At 38.2% G+C, this 17,624-nt stretch overlaps 1 protein-coding gene across 2 annotated transcripts in view; it reads left to right on the top strand.

Annotated features, from left to right (window-relative positions):
* Positions 1–15,202: 15,202 nt before the first annotated feature.
* The window catches only part of HIKESHI (heat shock protein nuclear import factor hikeshi), a 39,740-nt gene continuing 37,318 nt past the window's right edge, over positions 15,203–17,624 (top strand). The window contains exon 1 of one of the 2 annotated variants that reach the window (XM_001362490.4): positions 15,203–15,551. In XM_001362490.4, the coding sequence (XP_001362527.1) occupies positions 15,522–15,551 (30 nt within the window). In that variant the 5' untranslated portion in view covers positions 15,203–15,521. The remainder of the gene's footprint in view (positions 15,552–17,624) is intronic. The other variant, XM_007490835.3, reaches the window with a different exon arrangement.

The raw sequence follows: 17,624 nt of genomic DNA, 5'->3' as shown, positions 1-17,624 counted from the left end.
TTTTCTTAACCTCTTTTTACCTGTGGCAAAGACTTATTGGATATAAAAGCAACAAAATATAATTTCCTACATATAACAAAATTTCAGTGATGCCTAGTGTCAACCTGAAAATTATCAAAGAATTACCTGAGTAGTTTTAATAACAGATTTTTAATCAGATCAAGGGAAACTCTAACCAAAAACACCACAAAGAGCTACTACTTTGGCAGGCCTACAGACTCAGGAAATTGACAGCATAACTAAGGGTTTAAATGTGTCACAAGGTATTTAGTCAAATGAAAATATGTAATTTACAGCACTACCAGAACAGCTACCATGGAAGGGAAAAGTTGACATTTTTAATAGTCCTTCAAATACTAAAAAACAATCACAAAATTCTTTATAATAAACATTTTGTTCCATCTTCCACCAAAAACAGATTGTGATCTGCAAAGGTAAGTGCTTGACTATGAACTCTATTTTTAGCCTAGGATTGCTTTACCATTTTGTTCCTGGAAGATACTGACCTCTTTCTTCCAGGTGTGGCAAACATCTCCAATTTCTGCTTCACATGCTAATCTGTGACTCCCTTTCATTGTTCTCTCTACCACCCTACCTGACCTTCCTCCCCTCTGAATGCCAAGTATTTGCACATACTACCTCTTTACCTCCTACTCTCACCTATCACCTTTCTGCCTCCTTCAAAATTATGAGTAAGAACTAGATATTTGAAAGTAGAAAATTATTCATTTAAGATCAACAATGGCCATACTAATCAGTGCTAATAAATAAGAATTAGTAAACATGGCAATAAGTTATTTTTATAATCATAAAACTTCCTTTTAAGAAAAAATCCATGATTTTTAGTTTTAAAATGTAATATCTGTTTTATTTTTATTTATTTGGCTAAATAGTTCCCAATTACATTTTAATCTGGTTTTGTGCTGTGGGAACATGGGGTTTGTGGGCTGCTTGGCATCTCTACTCTGACAAATTCCTATGGAGGAAATAGATGAGACTTAGAAAAAATTCACTTCTTTCCTTTCCAAAAGGGAGGAAGGAGCTGAAAGGGCTTAGTATGGTCAGCAAATTCTGAACTATAGGAAAAAGGCAACTTTGGAATTCAGTATTAGACTTCCAGTGGAAGGAGAAATTTTTGTTGTTCCAGTCCTTTTTTTGGTCCTGCCTGACTCTTATTGGGATCAAGTCCAACCCTAAACCTCATTTGGAGTTTTTTAGGTACTGGAGTGGTTTGGTATTGAATAATTGAAAATCTGTTACCCCAAAAAAGAACTACATTTCCCAGGAGCCCACTGACTTTCTGTCATTATGGACTTCCTATAGACAAGGGATATTAAGCAAGGGTGTGAAGGGTCCCATCTCTTTACCTCTGTCCCCAGCTTGGTGGTGGTAAGGCAGGTGTTTGAACTGGCTGATCAGCCATGGGCATGTGGTCTTTATTTTGTATCTCCTTTTTTCCTTGGATTCTAATGATCATTAATAAATCTCTTAAAAATAATATTTTTATTAGAGATTTAATTTTTACAGGTGGTGACCAAAAGCGGCGAGAAACTCAATTTTTTTTAAGATAGCTTAGATAATTTTTTTTCAGCCACATTTCTCCTGCCAAGACTTTTTGCCCACCCCACCCACTCTCTTTGGAGCTGCTGTTTTTCTTTTCCTGCTTTTTGCCTGGTTGCTTACTCTCCCTACTGGCTGGGCTATTTTTACCTGGGGGACTCTTGTTGAAGAAGAGATAAACTGCTTCTCTTGCCCAACTGCTTGAGTCCTTCATCCCTCGTTCCTCCTTCGTTCCTTGTTCCTCACTGCTGACTCTGGCTTTGCTGATACTGCTTCCTCCTGACCTTCTCGATCCAGATTGCTCACTCATCCAGAGCCCCAGCCCCTGGCCTTCAGAAATCCTCCTCCTGATCTCAGATTCTACTCCTAAAATTGGCTTCAGACTGGAACCTGACACCTACCTTTGTTGCTGATTGCTGCCACCTAAGCTAGGAGTCCTTGGAGCCCCTCCTCAGGGCAGATGGTAAAAAAAAAAACCAACCAGGGTGTCTTTTTCCTTAGGCAATGATTAGCCTCCTAACTCCCTCTGGGGAAACTAACATTTTACCTCAGGGGGGAACAGGGAGAAGTAAGTTACTCTTCCAAACAGGAAGTTGATTACAAGCATGGCTGGACTCTATGAAAGAGCAGTACCTTGCCTATTTAAAGCAGTTTCTACCATTCATGAGTGCACTGAACCTTTTACTTATCTTTCCTGAAATTCAGGGGAGAATCAACCCTTTGCCATTCTGGCCTGCCCAGTCTGTAAGATTCATTCAATTTGGGATTCCTTCAAACTATGCTCAGCAAGGAGTTCTCCCTTGCCATGAGAGATCCAATTGCACTGACAATAGGGATCTGAAGGGATAGAGAAAGGAACTTTCAAGAGTCGAGGTAAAATTTTAAGCCTTTTCAGAATCAATTTTTTTTAATGAAAGTGTTTTTTTATTGTATTTTGCTGATTATCTGCTTTAAGATTTAATTTTGTTGTTTTAAGTTCATATATAAATGTATTCACTATTCTGTTACAATGAATCATTTTAATGTACTGGGTTTTAACTACTCTTATATTCTGTTACCTTTACCCTATAACTATACTGAACAAATATAATTGAATAAGCCCATTTAAAAAAACAGCCCCCCCCTTTGTAAATTGTCACATAGATGATGATGATGGATGGATTTCAACAAACTGGTTAAATTATGTGCAACCTTTGGAGAATTTAATGAGCTAAGAATTTAAATGGTAATTCTAAGGGATCTTCAGAAGTAATTTTAATAACTAGTACTTTCTGAATGTTGTATAAAATGTAGAGAAACAGAGAAATGCTCCTACCAAGGTATTTTCTATGAAGCAGGAAGCCAAAAAGAGCTCCTGCAAAATTCTTCAGTTTAATTTACTTCCACCAGAACAATCTAGATTTCTTGGTGATGTTCTAGACCCAAATAAGTTTTACTTTAAATAAAAATATATTTGCCAAGGTTGAAAGATTTGCTATGTCTGTAAAAATTGTGCCAAATATCCATCAGTTCAGAGGATTTTTTTTTGTCATAAAGCAATTTATATGAAATATGATAGTGAGTTTGTTTGCTATTGTAATTAATTGGGCTATTGTGAATTTTGGGGAGTTTGGTCCTACTTTGAATGTGCATTATCTACTGTATTATTGTTTTATTCTGAAAATCATTTGTACTCACACAGTGGTTAAGTTAAAAAGGAAATGGATCTCATATTTTTGGTGAGAATATTTTTCTTTAACTCTTTTTTATTCTCCAGTAATATAAGTTTAAAATTTACACTTGCAATAATATTAATGCATACCTAAAAAACTTTAGACTATGGAAACCTGCCATTTATTGATAAATGTTATGGGACTTTGCTTAATGATTCTGTCTGATTCCAGGACAAGAGAATACAAAAAGAGCCATTGCACAGTACCAAAGAAGCACAAAGCTAAACTGCATAGTGCCAGTCAAGCCAAGGTCAAAGAGACCAACCAATCCCAATGGCATTGATGAAAATTTCGAGCCAAGAAAAGAGGATTTGAACTTGTTTGGGGTTCAAGGTTGTGGCTCTTTAATATGTGTTGAAGGCAGGTCTTCCTTGTCCCATATTCTACCAATGGCTCCTATAATCTAGTCCCTTTTCTGTCTTTCATGGTGTGGCAAACTTTCTATAGTCCTGGCTACTGATTGGGTAAATGCATAATCGCTTACATCACTTTAATTAGGCCCTGATTTAAGGACCTATTATAGGTTTATTTTTCCTTTACTTAGAATTTTTATATATAAGACTTTGATAGTCTATATTTCATCCAGAAATTATCTTTTTTTATTTGGATTTTTTTTTGATGTTTTTAATTTCTCTTGCCAATTGATTCATATACCTCATAACTCAGCCATGCAGTCCTAAGTGATCCCTGGGTTTTTCAACACCCTCTTCAAGGAGGGGTAGGGTATATTATTATTATTTTAAATTGCAAAGTTTAAATTCTTTTTGATAGTAATTGTAGGTTAAGAAACATGCTACCTCTCCAAATCCAAAAAGTGAACTGTTTGGAGAAGGTACCATTAAGATTCCTGCATAGACCATATGTTGCACCAGAAGATTCAGAGTGAACTTTGGGATGTGGTGATTTGAAATGTGTGGGATTGAATGCATTTGTTTTGTAGGTATACTCTCATGTAGAAGGGGACTTCCCCCTAACTGACTTTTTGTCAATGCACCTAGCAATCATTGGTTTTGTTCTCTTTTCCTTTTAGCCCCAAATTATTGTAATTTCAAATTTGGTTATGTTTACAAGATCCATTGGAGAGACCAGTCTTCCAGGGATCTCAGGGGTGAATGTATAATTGATAATCTGTTACCCTAAAAAAGAACTACATTTCTCAGGAGCCCACTGACTTCCTGTCATTATGTACTTCCTATAGACAGGGGATATTAGGCAAGGATGTGAAGGGTCCCATCTCTTTACTTTTGGTCCCAAGCCTGGTGGTGGTAAGGAGGGTGTTTGAACTGGCTGATCAGTCATGGGCATGTGGTTTTTATTTTGTACCCTCTTTATTCCTTGATTTCTAATAATATTTAATAAACCTCCTAAACTATAATATTTTTATTATTAGAGAATTTAATTTTTATACCATTTCCTCCATTTCATCCTGCAGATGAGGAAGCTGAGGCAAGCACAGTTAACTGGCTTGTCCAGGGTCACACAGCTAATAAATATCAGAGGCCAAATTTGAATTCATGAAGATGAGTCTTCCTGACTTCATGGCTGGCACTTTATCCACTGTGCCACCTCTATGTCTATATAGGGAGAAATGTCCAACAAGTATTTGGAAATGTGGAAGAGCTAGAGCCTGGGGAGGATGTAGGGAAGACAGGTTTTAGAGTAAACATCTTAGAAGTGATGTCTGGAGATATGGAAGGTATGAAATAAATATCGGAGAGTAAAGAGGAGCCAGGAGACTTCCTTTGCACAGAGGCCACTTTTAAAGCATGAAAGTGAGAGGAAGAGCCTCTGATAGAGACAAAAGAGTTAGTGTTGGGGAAACCAACAAACATTTAACATAGGAACCAGGAGAGATTGAGTATCAGTCAGGTTGTGGTCCACAGCATCAAATAAAGCAAGAAAAAGAATGGGATAGGGATGAGTTGGTGAAGGGAAAAATTTTAAATTTAGGCATACTGTATTTATTGAAGTATTCTTCAATTATCTGCCCATCTAAGAACTGTTTTTTTGTTTTGTTTTGTTTTGTTTTGTTTTGTTTTGTTTTGAGGAAATTGAGTTATTCTGGCATGGGTTTTTAAAAAACCATTCTGGTTTTTAGTGATTGGTACTTCCTTTTCTACAAACTAAACAAGGCTCTCCTTTACTAATAGAATTTAGAATTTTCACATGAATTAAAATCAAAATCACTGGCCACTCCCCCTTTTTCCTGCCCAGGCTGCTTTGTCCTCCCTGAATTTCCCTATCATGGAATCACATAAGCTTTGAACTTCATGCATTTTGAGTACCCTGCACCTCTTTGGTCCCTTCCTCTGCTTGGCTAATTTTTTCCAGAACCTCCATTTTAATGAGGGTGACCAGATCACACCATACCTTCATTCTTCTCTAGGCTTCCTTCTTGACTCTTTTCCAGGACTTTACAATGCCCACAGCCAGGTACCTTTATTATCCCCAACCCCTTGCCAGCTTCCCTCAATGTGATTTCTCCCTTATTAAAATGTAAACTTCTTCATTGTAGGCAATGTCTTTCTTTCTGCTTGTATTTATATTCTCATCCATTTGCACACTGAAAGTGTTCAATAAATGCTTGTTGACTCCACAATTTTTCAAAGATCATCCACCAACTAACTTAGCAACTGCACCTGCCATTTATTTCAATACCCTAATTTATCCTGGTAATTTGAACCTATTGAGCACTCCAAGGTTCTCTCTTACCATCTCCTTAATTGTCTTGGGCTTCAATTTCCTGTTGATTTATTTTTATTTTATCTTTTCCAATATGAATGTTAGACAGAGAAAATGAGTTGAATAGTTCAGGTTTCTCTTTGTCATGAGTTATCCTATCTACACTAGTCCTACCCCTTCTTTGATCTTTGACTTAAAAAAAAAAAGCAGCTTTTTTTTGTTACTCTTCATAGCTTTAATTGGCAGGTTTGCTTCCCTTCTTAAAGCATTTTAATGGTTCTCTTCCTACCATTGGACTCCTTTGCCTCTGAGGGCTGATCTTTAATTCTTGTAAAGGATTATAAAATTTCGCCCCTCCCTTATTCTATCACCAGAGTTAGGCATGAGAAGTGTTTGGCTTTCCCTATCTTTTCTCCTACTTCAGATATTGCAAGAAATTTTGTGGGATCAGGAGGAAAAAGACTGAAGTTTGGCTGAAAGAATTAGAGACAATTGGAAGGAAAAGTGTTGCATTCCTAATAATGTAGATAAAATGAGTTTTTTTCGTAAATCTTGCAGATCTTAAAGCACAATATAAATAAATATTAGTGAATATTATATATTATTATTATTTAAGTTCATTTTCATGAGTTCAGAAACCCTCAAAATTGTCACTCAAGGAAGTTGTCACCCAGAAGACAGACTTCTGTTTGGCATTTTGTTAGAATTAGATGCAAGAAGTACAAAACTCCCAAATCAAAACGAGATTTCTGGAAATACTTCCTTCCTTTGAGGGAGGTTTCATCTAAGGGTCAACCAGACTAGAATACTCTTGGCTGAGGATTGTGGGTGGTGTGTGTGTGTGTGTGTGTAACAAACCAATGTGGAATTCTTCAGAACTAGGAAAAAGGATAAAGGAATTATGAGTAGAATAACTGCTTTGGGGTTTACAACAATTTTTTAAAAAACCCAATAGTTCCTACTCTCAAGGAGTTCACAGTCCATGGAGAGAAACGACATTCAAACTATGTTCAAACAAGATATACACAGGATAAATTGTAGATAATCAAGAGAGGGAAGGCACTACTAGCATTAAGGGGATCAAGAAAAGCTTCTTGGGATTTTAGTTGGGACTTGAAGGAAGCCAGAAGTAGAAGGAAATCCAGACAAGGGAGAACTAGTGAAAATTTGTGAGGTTAGGAGTTGGAATATCTTGTCTCTTGGCAACGAGAGGGAGTCAGATGTAGAAGAAATGACCATGAAAACCCCAGTAGGAAATATGAGATCAGATCTGCCTGGCTGTAAGTGATTCAGTCTTACACAGGTGTTTGAGGAAGGGTTGTTCTCTGGCAGGAAATATTGTTCCTATGAGTTTGTATCTAAATGTTTTCTAAAATGGATAAATGTTTTCTATTCTAAATTTTATGAACCATGTCCTTGAAATAAGAACTGTTGATAACAACCCAATAGAAATATCCTAGATTATCTGGGTGGAAAGTGAGGAGTTAGAATCTTTCAAGGTGTCCCCAAAGCCTTTCAGATCAAATGAGGACTGACTCAAAGCTTCCACACTCTTAACATTATTATTATTTTTTGATCAAGACTCATAATATTTGTGGGGCACTAAAGTGGCAAATGAATAATTGAGTGTCAGGCCTGGGGTTAAAAAAAACCTCATCTTTCTGAGTTCAAATCTAGCCTCAGACACTCCTAGCCTTGTGACCCTTGAGTGTGACAAGTCACTCAAACCTGTTTGCCTCAGTTTCCTCATGTGTAAAATGAGAAAAGGAAATGGCAAACCACTCTAATATCTGACTAAGCAACAGTAGCAACAAGAGATTTTTTTTTAATCAGGTATAAGGAACTCTGGGTTAGAGAAACTTCTGTCTGACAATGCAGAATACAAATCTGTCCTGAAACTTAGGAAAGCCTCACAGAATTTCTTAGGAATACTCAGATGTCACTTAGCAAGCTTTTATTGTGTCTGCTATATGCCAGCTACTGTACTATGCACCAAGGATACCAAAAAAAGGGCAAAAGACAGTCCTTATTCTGAAAGTTACAGCATAAATAGGAGAGGCAACATGTAAGCAACTAAGTATAAAAAAGCTACATACAGGATAAATTGGAAATTATAAAAGAGAGGCACTAGAATTAAGGATTGGGAAAGGCTTCCTGTAGAAGGTGGGATTTTAGGTTGAACTTGAAAGAAGCTGAGAAATCTGGGAAGCAGAGATGAAAGTGGAGAATATGTTAGGCATGGGAGATAGCCAATGAAGAACATCAGAGTCCAGTGTCACTAGTTGCAGAGTATGTGGGAGAGGGGGCAGTGTAAGGCATAAGAAGGTTGGAAAAGAGTGTGTGTATATGTGAGTTGTCCAGGATCACAGGTATCTCTAGTCTGAGGCCAGATTTAAACCCAGGACTTTCTTTCTCTAGGCCTGGCCCTCAATCCATAGAGCCACCTAGCTGCCCTCCATAAATAGCATATATTATATTTGGTCCTAGAAGGAAACTATTGAAATTTGGAGTGGGAAAGGACTGACATGGTTATATTAGGGCTTTAAAAATAAGAATGCTTCATATATCCTCAGGGTTCTTGTAAGGAAAGCACTCCCTAAAACTTAAAATAGAAATAAGGATTTTTATAGCAAGCATCTCCAATAAAGACCTAGTTTCTTAAACACTATAGAGGATGGAGTCAAATTTATAAGAATATGTTCTTCCCCAATTGATAAATGGTCAAAACATATGAAAAGGCAGTTCTCAGATGAAGAAATCAAAACTATAGTCATATGAAAAACTGTTCTGAATCACTATTGATTAGAGATAGGAAAATAAAACAGCTTTGAGGTAACACCTCACACCTATCAGATTGGTTAATATGACAGAAAAGGAAAATGATAAATGTTGGAGAGGATGTAGGAAAATAGGGACACTCATGCATTGTTGGAGTTGTGAACATTTTGGAAAGTAATTTGGAACTTTGCCCAAACTATACCTAATATATGTGCCAAATATTTATAAATTATGTAAAATTCTGTATACCCTTTAATTCATCTGTACCTCTATTAGTTCTGTATCCCAAAAAGACAAAAAGGGGAGAGGGGAAGGCTTATGTATCTCAGAGAGATTTTTTTTTTTTAAATAGGGAAGGAAGATGTTTGTTCAAAAATATTTCTAGCAGCTCTTTTTGTGATGGCAAACAATTGGACACTGAAGGAATGTCCACCAATTGGGGAATGGCTAAACAAGTGGTGGTATATGTAATGGGATACTATTGTGTGTCAACATGGAATTTAGGAATCCCAAACTTGTGGCCTAGTGGGATCTGATGAATCCCAATTTTAGATTTAGCTTGTAGATTGGAGACCCCAAAAACTTGTTCCCTGTTCCCATGAGAAATCTACCCTGAAGGTAAATGATGACCCTGGGTGAGATAAGCATATGTGTAAAATTGAGATTTGAACTCTGGACTTCAATCCCCACAAGCCCTTGCTCCACTTCCCCAAAATGCTTTGTAATCCCATGGAATTCTGAGGTGGGCGAGATCGAGAAGGTATTTAAGCTGATTACAAAGGCTTTTGAGCTCTTTTTGGACTTCCGTTTTGGAGCAGACACGTCTCTTCTGTGATGTGAGGTTATCTGGCCTAGGCCTCTGGCCTAGGCATGTGTTTTTTTTCTTATTCTGTATTTTCTTTAATCTTTAACCTTTAATAAACCTCTAAAAAATATAATACTCCTTGCAGAGAGAAACTGATTTCAACCTGCCTCAGTCTCCCCATATTCCTAAATTTTAACTGTTACAGTTTTTGGCGACCAGTAGATTGGATGACAATTTCTCAAATTTTTTAGCCTAGATAATGATTTTTTTAAAGCCACGTTTCTCCAAGATGCTCTTTAGAAAACCATCTTGATCAGCTCCTGCCTGCGGCCCTCTCCGTCTCCTGCTTCTGTTCCTGGCCTCTCACCTGGTGCCCGAGCTCCCGGCCCTACCCACCCCAGCGGTCTCTCTCTCACCCATCTGGCCTCCGACCCAGATGGTTCATCACCCAGATCCTTGGAGCAGATTGCTCAGGACTCATTGTGACCAGCTGGTAACAGTATCGGCCACGTGGGCGAAGGGGAGAGACAAGAGGGAAAGGAGAATGGGCAATTTTCCCTTAGGCTAAGCCTCCACATGGATGGGGGTATTGACCACAGAGGGTTCAGAGAGAAAAAGAGAGAGAGAGAGAGAAGAAACAGACTTTTCAAACAGACTTCTAAGCAATGGGCTGTTTAAAAGGATACCTTTTGACTGTTCTGGTAATTTCATTGACTTCACCTGCCAGTCAGGGAGCAGATTCAGTCCAAAGATTCAACTTTGGAGGGGCAGCTGGGTGGCTCAAGGGACTGAGAACCAGACATAAAGACCTGCAGTCCTGGGTTAAAATCTGGCCTCAGATACTCCCCAGCTGTGGGGCCCCCGAGCAGATCGCTCAGACCCCATTGCCTAGCCCTTACCACTCTGCCTTCGGACAATAGGCATTTAAATGGATAATTAATAATTTAAAAAAAAACCCACCCAAGGAACTTTGAAGAGACTAAAGACTATATTCTAAGGCATTTCAGACTCCAATGGTTTATAAAAAAAACCTCTGTATCTCTATTGCATTTTTCCTGATTGTTTTAAGATATAACTTTGTGATTTTAAATTCATATATTACTGGATTGAATATTATTATGTTACACTGAAGGTTGATTGAATTTTTATTTAATGTACTGAGTTTTAAAATTCTGTTGCTTTTCCCCTATAACCATATATTGAAAAAAAAATCATTGTGATAATTAAGCCCATATAAGGGAAAAAAAAACAGTTTTTCTATTTTTTTACTTTGTAAATTGTTACAGAGGATGGATGGACTTCAGAACTGGTTATAATTGTATTAACAACCTTTGGAATATTTAATATGCTAAATATCTCAAATGATTTTAAGGGTTTTTTAAATATGATTTTTGGAATTTTTTTTTAACAATCTCTGGTTATTTTTGCCTGCCCCTACCACGAGGTAAGGCCCATTCTAGTAGCTGAAGTGAAATACATTTTATAACCCCAACCTTCCCACATGTGAATGGAAGTTGGGCAGTTAATCTCAGGGCATTTGTATCTCTATAAGCCTCCCAAAAAAGGAGCACCCCTTTATTTATACTCTTCAGCTCATTACTTTACTTGCACCAGAATGATATATAGATTTCTTGATTATGTTCTAAACCCAAGATGAATTTTACTTTGTTTTAAAAAATATGTTTGAATACCAAGGTTGAAAGATTGCTATGTTTGTAAAAATTGTGACAAATGTCCATCAATTCATAGGCTTTAAAAAATGCCATGCACCAACTTATGTGAAATATGATAGTGTGTTTGTTTGCTATTGTAATTAATTGGGCTATTGAAAATTTTGGGGATTTTGATAACTACACATTTGTACTACTGTATTTTTAAAAATGAAAAAATTGTTAACCTTGTTCAATTCATTTGCCTTATACTCACAGTAGAGCATGGCCAGACATGAAGAGGATATGGTGATATTTTTGGTGAGAAAGCCTTGTATTTTATATTTTCTTAGCTGACACAGAGTGTCAATGATTATAAGCTATATTTTAAAAAATTTTTAAAGCTCTTTTATTATTATATTTTTCTCGCATGTGCAATATACTATTTTTTTCTCTCTTTTTTATATTTGAAGCACATGTCACCAGTATTAAGATTTTCTTTAACTTTTTGACTTTTCAGTACTTTTCAGAGAATGCCCAAAAAAGGCTTGTGACTATAAAAATGATGCCACTAATTATTTAAAAATTATGGGACTTTGCTCAATGATTCTGTCTGATTCCAGGACAAGATATACACACAAGAGCCATTGTACAGAGCCAAAGAAAAGCCAATCTAGGATGGATTGATGTACTTCTAGGCCCATACAAAGGTCTTGAACCTAGTGTGAAGACTTGAGGTTACTATGTTTAACATGTGTTAAGACATAGGCTTTCCTTGTGTCCACACTCACCCTGAAGATACTCACAGACAAGTATCCCTAAACCTTGGCTCCTATAATCTGGTCCCTTTTCTGCCTTTCATAGTGTGGTACCTTTCTGTAGTCCTGGCTACTGACTGGGTAAATGCATCATTGCTTAGGTCATTTTGATTGGGCCCTGATTCAAGGACCTATTATAGATTTATTTTCTTTTTACTTGGAATTTTACACATAAGACTTTGATAGTCTATATTTTCATCCAGAAGTTTTTTCTTTTCTTTTTGATTTTTCTGATATCTTTTTAATTTCTCTTGCCAATTGGTTCATATACCTCATACCTCAGCCATGCATCCCTAAGTGATCCTTTTTTTTAAATCGCCCTCTTAACGGGGGAATGTAAAAATATTATTATTTTAAATTACAAAGTTTAAATTCCTTTTGAGAAGAATTTTAGGTAAAGAAGATGCTACCTCTCTGAACCCAGAAAGTGAACTGTTGGAGAAGACATAATGAAGATGCCTTCAGACCACAAGTTGCACAAAATTGAACTTTGGGTGTGGTTGATTGAACTTTTATTTGTATGTATACTTTCATGCCAAAGGGGACTGCCCCCTAGCTGGCTATTTGTCACTGCGGTCAGCAATTATTGGTTTTATTGTTTTTTTTTCTCTTATCCTCAAATTATTGTAATCTTTAAATTGATTATGTTTTTATGATCCTTTGGGGAAGGACTTCTTCCCAGAGGATCAAATGGGAGAATGTAAAATTGAGATTTGAACTCTGGACTTCAATCCTCACAAGCCCTTGCTCCACTTCCCCAAAATGTTTTGTAATCCCACGGAATTCTGAGGTGGGCGAGATCGAGAAGGTATTTAAGCTGATTACAAAGGCTTTTGAGCTCTTTTTGGACTTTGAGCTCCGTTTTGGAGCAGATACGTGAGGTTATCTGGCCTAGGCCTCTGGCCTGGGCATGTGTTGTTTTTTTTTTAATGGAGTTTTTTTTAATAACTAACAGGAGGAAGAAAGGAGAGAGAGAGAGAAGGAAAGGGGAGAGAAGGGAATAGGGCTTAAATACCCCCTCTGCTTAGGTTGGGCCAAAGGCCCAAGGCCTTGGATAGCCGAGGCAAAGAAAAGAGATCAGTCCCTATCACTCACGTGACCAAAATGGAGAAACAGTCTCAGGGCCTCCACTCCAAGCCACCAGCCTCCAACAACCTCCTTCCTCCACACAGGAAGTCCCCAGACTCCTCAGCTGTCCTCTACCTCACTTCCTGTGTCTCCCCTGTGCCCATGGTGGCTTTAGCTTAACCCAGGACCGCCCAGAGGTCTGTCCCCTTTGCACATGTCTGTTGAAGGTCATATTCTCAAATAATTAAATCTTGAGCTTTGCTGCAGCCCTTCCTAAATCCTGTTACCCTGAGTGGGGTGGAGATTGTAGTTTCCAAGACCTGATTCTGTCATTCCAAGTATCTCCATTGTTATTGATCAGGAAATAGCCAAATCCCATCCTCTAAAGAATGGTTTGAACAGGGTTGAGTAGTTTTGAAATTCACATATGCTAAGGACATTCTTTGTTTTAGGTAGCGTCCCCTATTGTATTAGAACCTTTCTCAGGAAGGTCAGACCTGAGCATGAATCATCCTTTAGTAACTATTGTAAATAGCCCCCTTCTCTTGCACCCGAGCTTCTAGCTATGATTCTTTTCCCTAGCTTGATTGTATCTTGTCAGTGTAGTTTGAACACTCCCATTTTCCTTGTAGCCATAGTGATGTCAATCATCTTTCCCTGCCCCTAGATTCCCCAAATGCTATAGAGGTTCCCCAAGTTCTTTTGTTTCTGGGAGTCCATCATGAGTTGGTGGCACTCCCAGGGGCTAGTGACCGGGGCATCTTGACTGTGCAGTCTTGGGAAGCAGCTCTGTTGTCCTATTTAGTAGGCTAACCCCTTTTCCCTTGATTAAAGAGTGATTTTGACTATTTAATAGTTCTGCGTTTTTTCTAGTTGACATGTGTTAAAATAAATGATAAACAGAACGATTTTAGAAAAACCTGCAAAGACTTGCAGGAACTGATGTGAAATGAAGCTAGCAGAACCAGGGGAACATTGTACACAGTAATAGCAATGCCATGCAGTAATCAATTGTAAATGCCAAGACAATCCCAAAGGACTCATGATAAAAAAAAAAATGCTATCTCCAGAGGGGGAAAAAAAACTAATGAAGTCTGAATGAAGTTTGAAGAGTACTATTTTTCACTTTAATTTTTTAAAAAACACGAATGATATAGAAATCTATTTTGTATGATTACACATGTATAAACTATATCACATTACTTGGGGGGAAAGGGGAGAGAAAAGGAGAAAATTTGGAGCTCAAAATAAGAAAAAGTTTAAATTGTTTTTATATGCATTTGAGAAAAAAAATTATTTAAAAAATAGGAATAGAGACTAGATCTGGAAAATCCAAGTCAGCACCTTCTCTGCAATTTCTTAGAAATTGGAAGAGCCCTGCCAGGATAATGGACTTGCCCAGTTACAGGACCAATATGTATCAAAGAAAGGGAATTGAACCTAGAATCTCTGGGTTTTGGATTGAGCTTGATTTCTATTATGGAATCAACCTGCCTCTTAAAATGTTTCATCAAGATATTATCATCACTTATTAATATCATCATTATAGTTTCAATTTTCCTACTTAAATGAAATCGTTAGATTTGATTAAGGATTTTTGACTTGGATTCATCAACTTCTTTTAAAACATTTTAATAACTATCAATTTTATGGTTCTGGTGTTTTTACGCATTAAAAAAAAATCCTTTTGAGAAGGGTTCCAGGGGGCAGCTGAGTGGCTCAGTGGATTGAGAACCAGGCCTAGCGATGCGAGGTCCTAGGTTCAAATTTGACCTCAGATTTTTGAAAGGGCTGGCCCTTACCATTCTTCTGCCTTGGAATCAAGATTCTAAATAGATGTAATGTAAGAGTTAAAAAAAAAAGAAAAAGAAAAAAGGGGGGAAAAAAGAAGGGATCCATAGGCTCCATCACATGGCCAAAGAAATCTGACACACAAAAAAAGCCTTTAAGAACTCCTGGAGTTAAACTACAAAGGCCAGCAACCCTCAAATCTCGTGATTTCTAGAAGAGACCAAGGCTACTTAACTCATTCTTTAGAAAACGAATCCCAGTAGGCATTGCCCCCGCGGCCAGCTTTCCCCCCTGCCCCCCACGGGAATACGGTGGAAAGTGCATTCTGGGATTTGTAGTCTTACGCATGTGTGTGTGTGTGTGGGTTATCGCGCGTTTCCTCTAGGCACCCAGGCCGAGCCCCGGAAGCGCTTGCCAGCTGGTCGAAGGGCCAGGGTTCCCAGCATAGGTCAGAGGTTGCGGGTCAGACTCCGCCACAGCGGGGCGGCTTAATTACTATGTAGCACGCCGTCTGTTTGGGTGCCTGCGCCTTCTGGAAACTTCCTGCGAGAGCGTCGCGGGTTCTTCGACTCCTGCACCCGGCCTCGACGCTGCCGCCTTCTCCAGGCTCCTGGGGATCTTCTCGTTCTCGCTCCGCGGAGGAGCCTCCACCGCCGCCATGTTCGGCTGCCTAGTGGCCGGGAGGCTGGTAAGGGACGAGGACTGGCAGGGGGAGCAACCAGGGTGGGCGGGACAGCACAGAACCTGGGGGGCCCTCCCCGGGGGAGGAAGGGGGCTGGTCCGGGATGCCCAAGACGGACTCTGGATGCGTGTGTGTGTGCCTGTTATAGTATCTCTATGTAGTGCGTGCATATGTAGTGTGTATGTGATGTTTAATGTGTCAATGTGTAGTATGTGTAATATCGCTTTTGTTGTGTGACAGTGTCAGGTCCCGTAAGTACCAGTTAGAGCTTTCCAAGAGTTCCAGTGTATGTGATCGATGTGTGCATCTATATGTGTTCGCACACAAATTGTCATCCTTGCATCTAAGTCTTCACATGCTTTTATCAGCTCAGGATAGACCGCGTAGTAATGTAGAAGGAGCTCCGTTATTTGGAACTGCCGCAAGACCTGTCATTGAATCTGCGTATTTTGTTCCTACGAATTTTGTTTCAGGATCTTCCTCTGTGAAATGAGGAGGTTGGATTAGATAGATAAAGCTTTAGAACATTTTGTGTCATAAACCCAACCTTCCCTCCCCTCCTCCTCCTCCCCCTCCGCAGTCTGGAGAAGCCTGTGTGTACTCCTCAGAATATTTTTAAATGCTTAAGTCAAATTTGTAGGATTGTAAAGGAAGCTAAACTGAAATAGTTACCAAAATATCAGAAAAAATAAGTTCACACAGCAGAATAACACTAGAAGGACCAGGTGCATCGTCGACCAAAAAATATTGGATTTTGAAATAAAAATTTTCAACTAACTATATTTTTTAATATGTACAAAAAAAGTCCCGGGTCAATCTAATATTCTTAAGATCCCATCCTTGTAGTTTAAGAACCACTGATAGAAGAGATTCTTTTGCTTAAAGTCTTCAGTTGAGGCAGTGCTTTGCCTTGAGTCAGGAAGAACAGAGTTCAAATCCTGCTTAGATATTTGCTGTTTTTTTTCATATAATTTTTTTTCATTAAATTTATTTTCATTTAATGACCTTGGACAAGTCACTGAACCTCTGTGAGCAATATTTTTTTCAACATAACAATATATACCTTGCAGAGTTGTTATGATTAAATGAGATAATATTTGTAAAGGTGCCTGGCTTTTTCTCATCCCCTTTTGGAAGTTATAGAAATTTGAACAAGATGGTAGCATAAACTTGATTTTAAAAAGTAATAGGGCTAAGATCCTGTTTGAATATTGAGTACCTATAATAATTGCTGAATTTATTTTGCCTTTGAAAGTTTGCAAAGCACTTGGCATACTTTACCACATTTGAACCTAGCCATAATCTTGTTAGATTGGTTTTACAGGTATTATCTGCACTTAAAGATAAAGAAACTAAAGTTCCCAAAAATTAAGTGACTTACCCTAAGTCTTTTAGCCTATGTGTGTCCCAGAGGGGATTTGATTCAAGGTCTTCTAAACTTCACATTTTGCACTCAGTGGATTACCCCAGGGCCAACTCACTTATAACTTAAATTCTTGCTCTTTGTAAAGAAATGTTCTTGGTGCTGGGGATACAAAGACTAATATTTCACTGTTTGTCCTCAAGGAGCTAAGGGATACATAGTGTACGTGGATAAGTTAATACAAAGTAATTTGAGGGGGAAGAGAATATTAGGCCTGAAAAAATTGATATTTTCTTTATTGATTTTTTAAAGAATATAATCCTGTACAGAAATTCTGCTCAGATGTTTCATTTTGGCCCTCAAGTGACCAAGGGCTGTTAAAGGATTTGTAAAAGAGTGCATCCTCTGACAGATTTTTTAAGTAGAAAAAGTTCTCTCTGAAATGTAATTTCCTGCCTTTTCTGTTGATTCCTTGTCTCCTTCCTAAATTTATTCTCTGCTCTCAACATCAGTTCCAGGCATATCACCCCTCCTTGCATTCCCAGGTATCGCTTCCCTCCCTTTACATTTTGATACTTTCAGTCAGTCAGACCTCCTAGGGTCTTGGCAGCACTAGGCACTTGGGGCCGCAAAGACAGATGAAATGTAGCTTACTTTCTACAGTCAACCATTTCACATTTTTCTATTGTCTTGAATCTCTTTGAATCTTTTTCTCT

This window comes from Monodelphis domestica, chromosome 4 (assembly GCF_027887165.1).
Source record: "Monodelphis domestica isolate mMonDom1 chromosome 4, mMonDom1.pri, whole genome shotgun sequence".
Taxonomy (NCBI): Eukaryota; Metazoa; Chordata; class Mammalia; order Didelphimorphia; family Didelphidae; genus Monodelphis; species Monodelphis domestica.
This window is presented reverse-complemented; position numbering and strand designations above follow the sequence as displayed.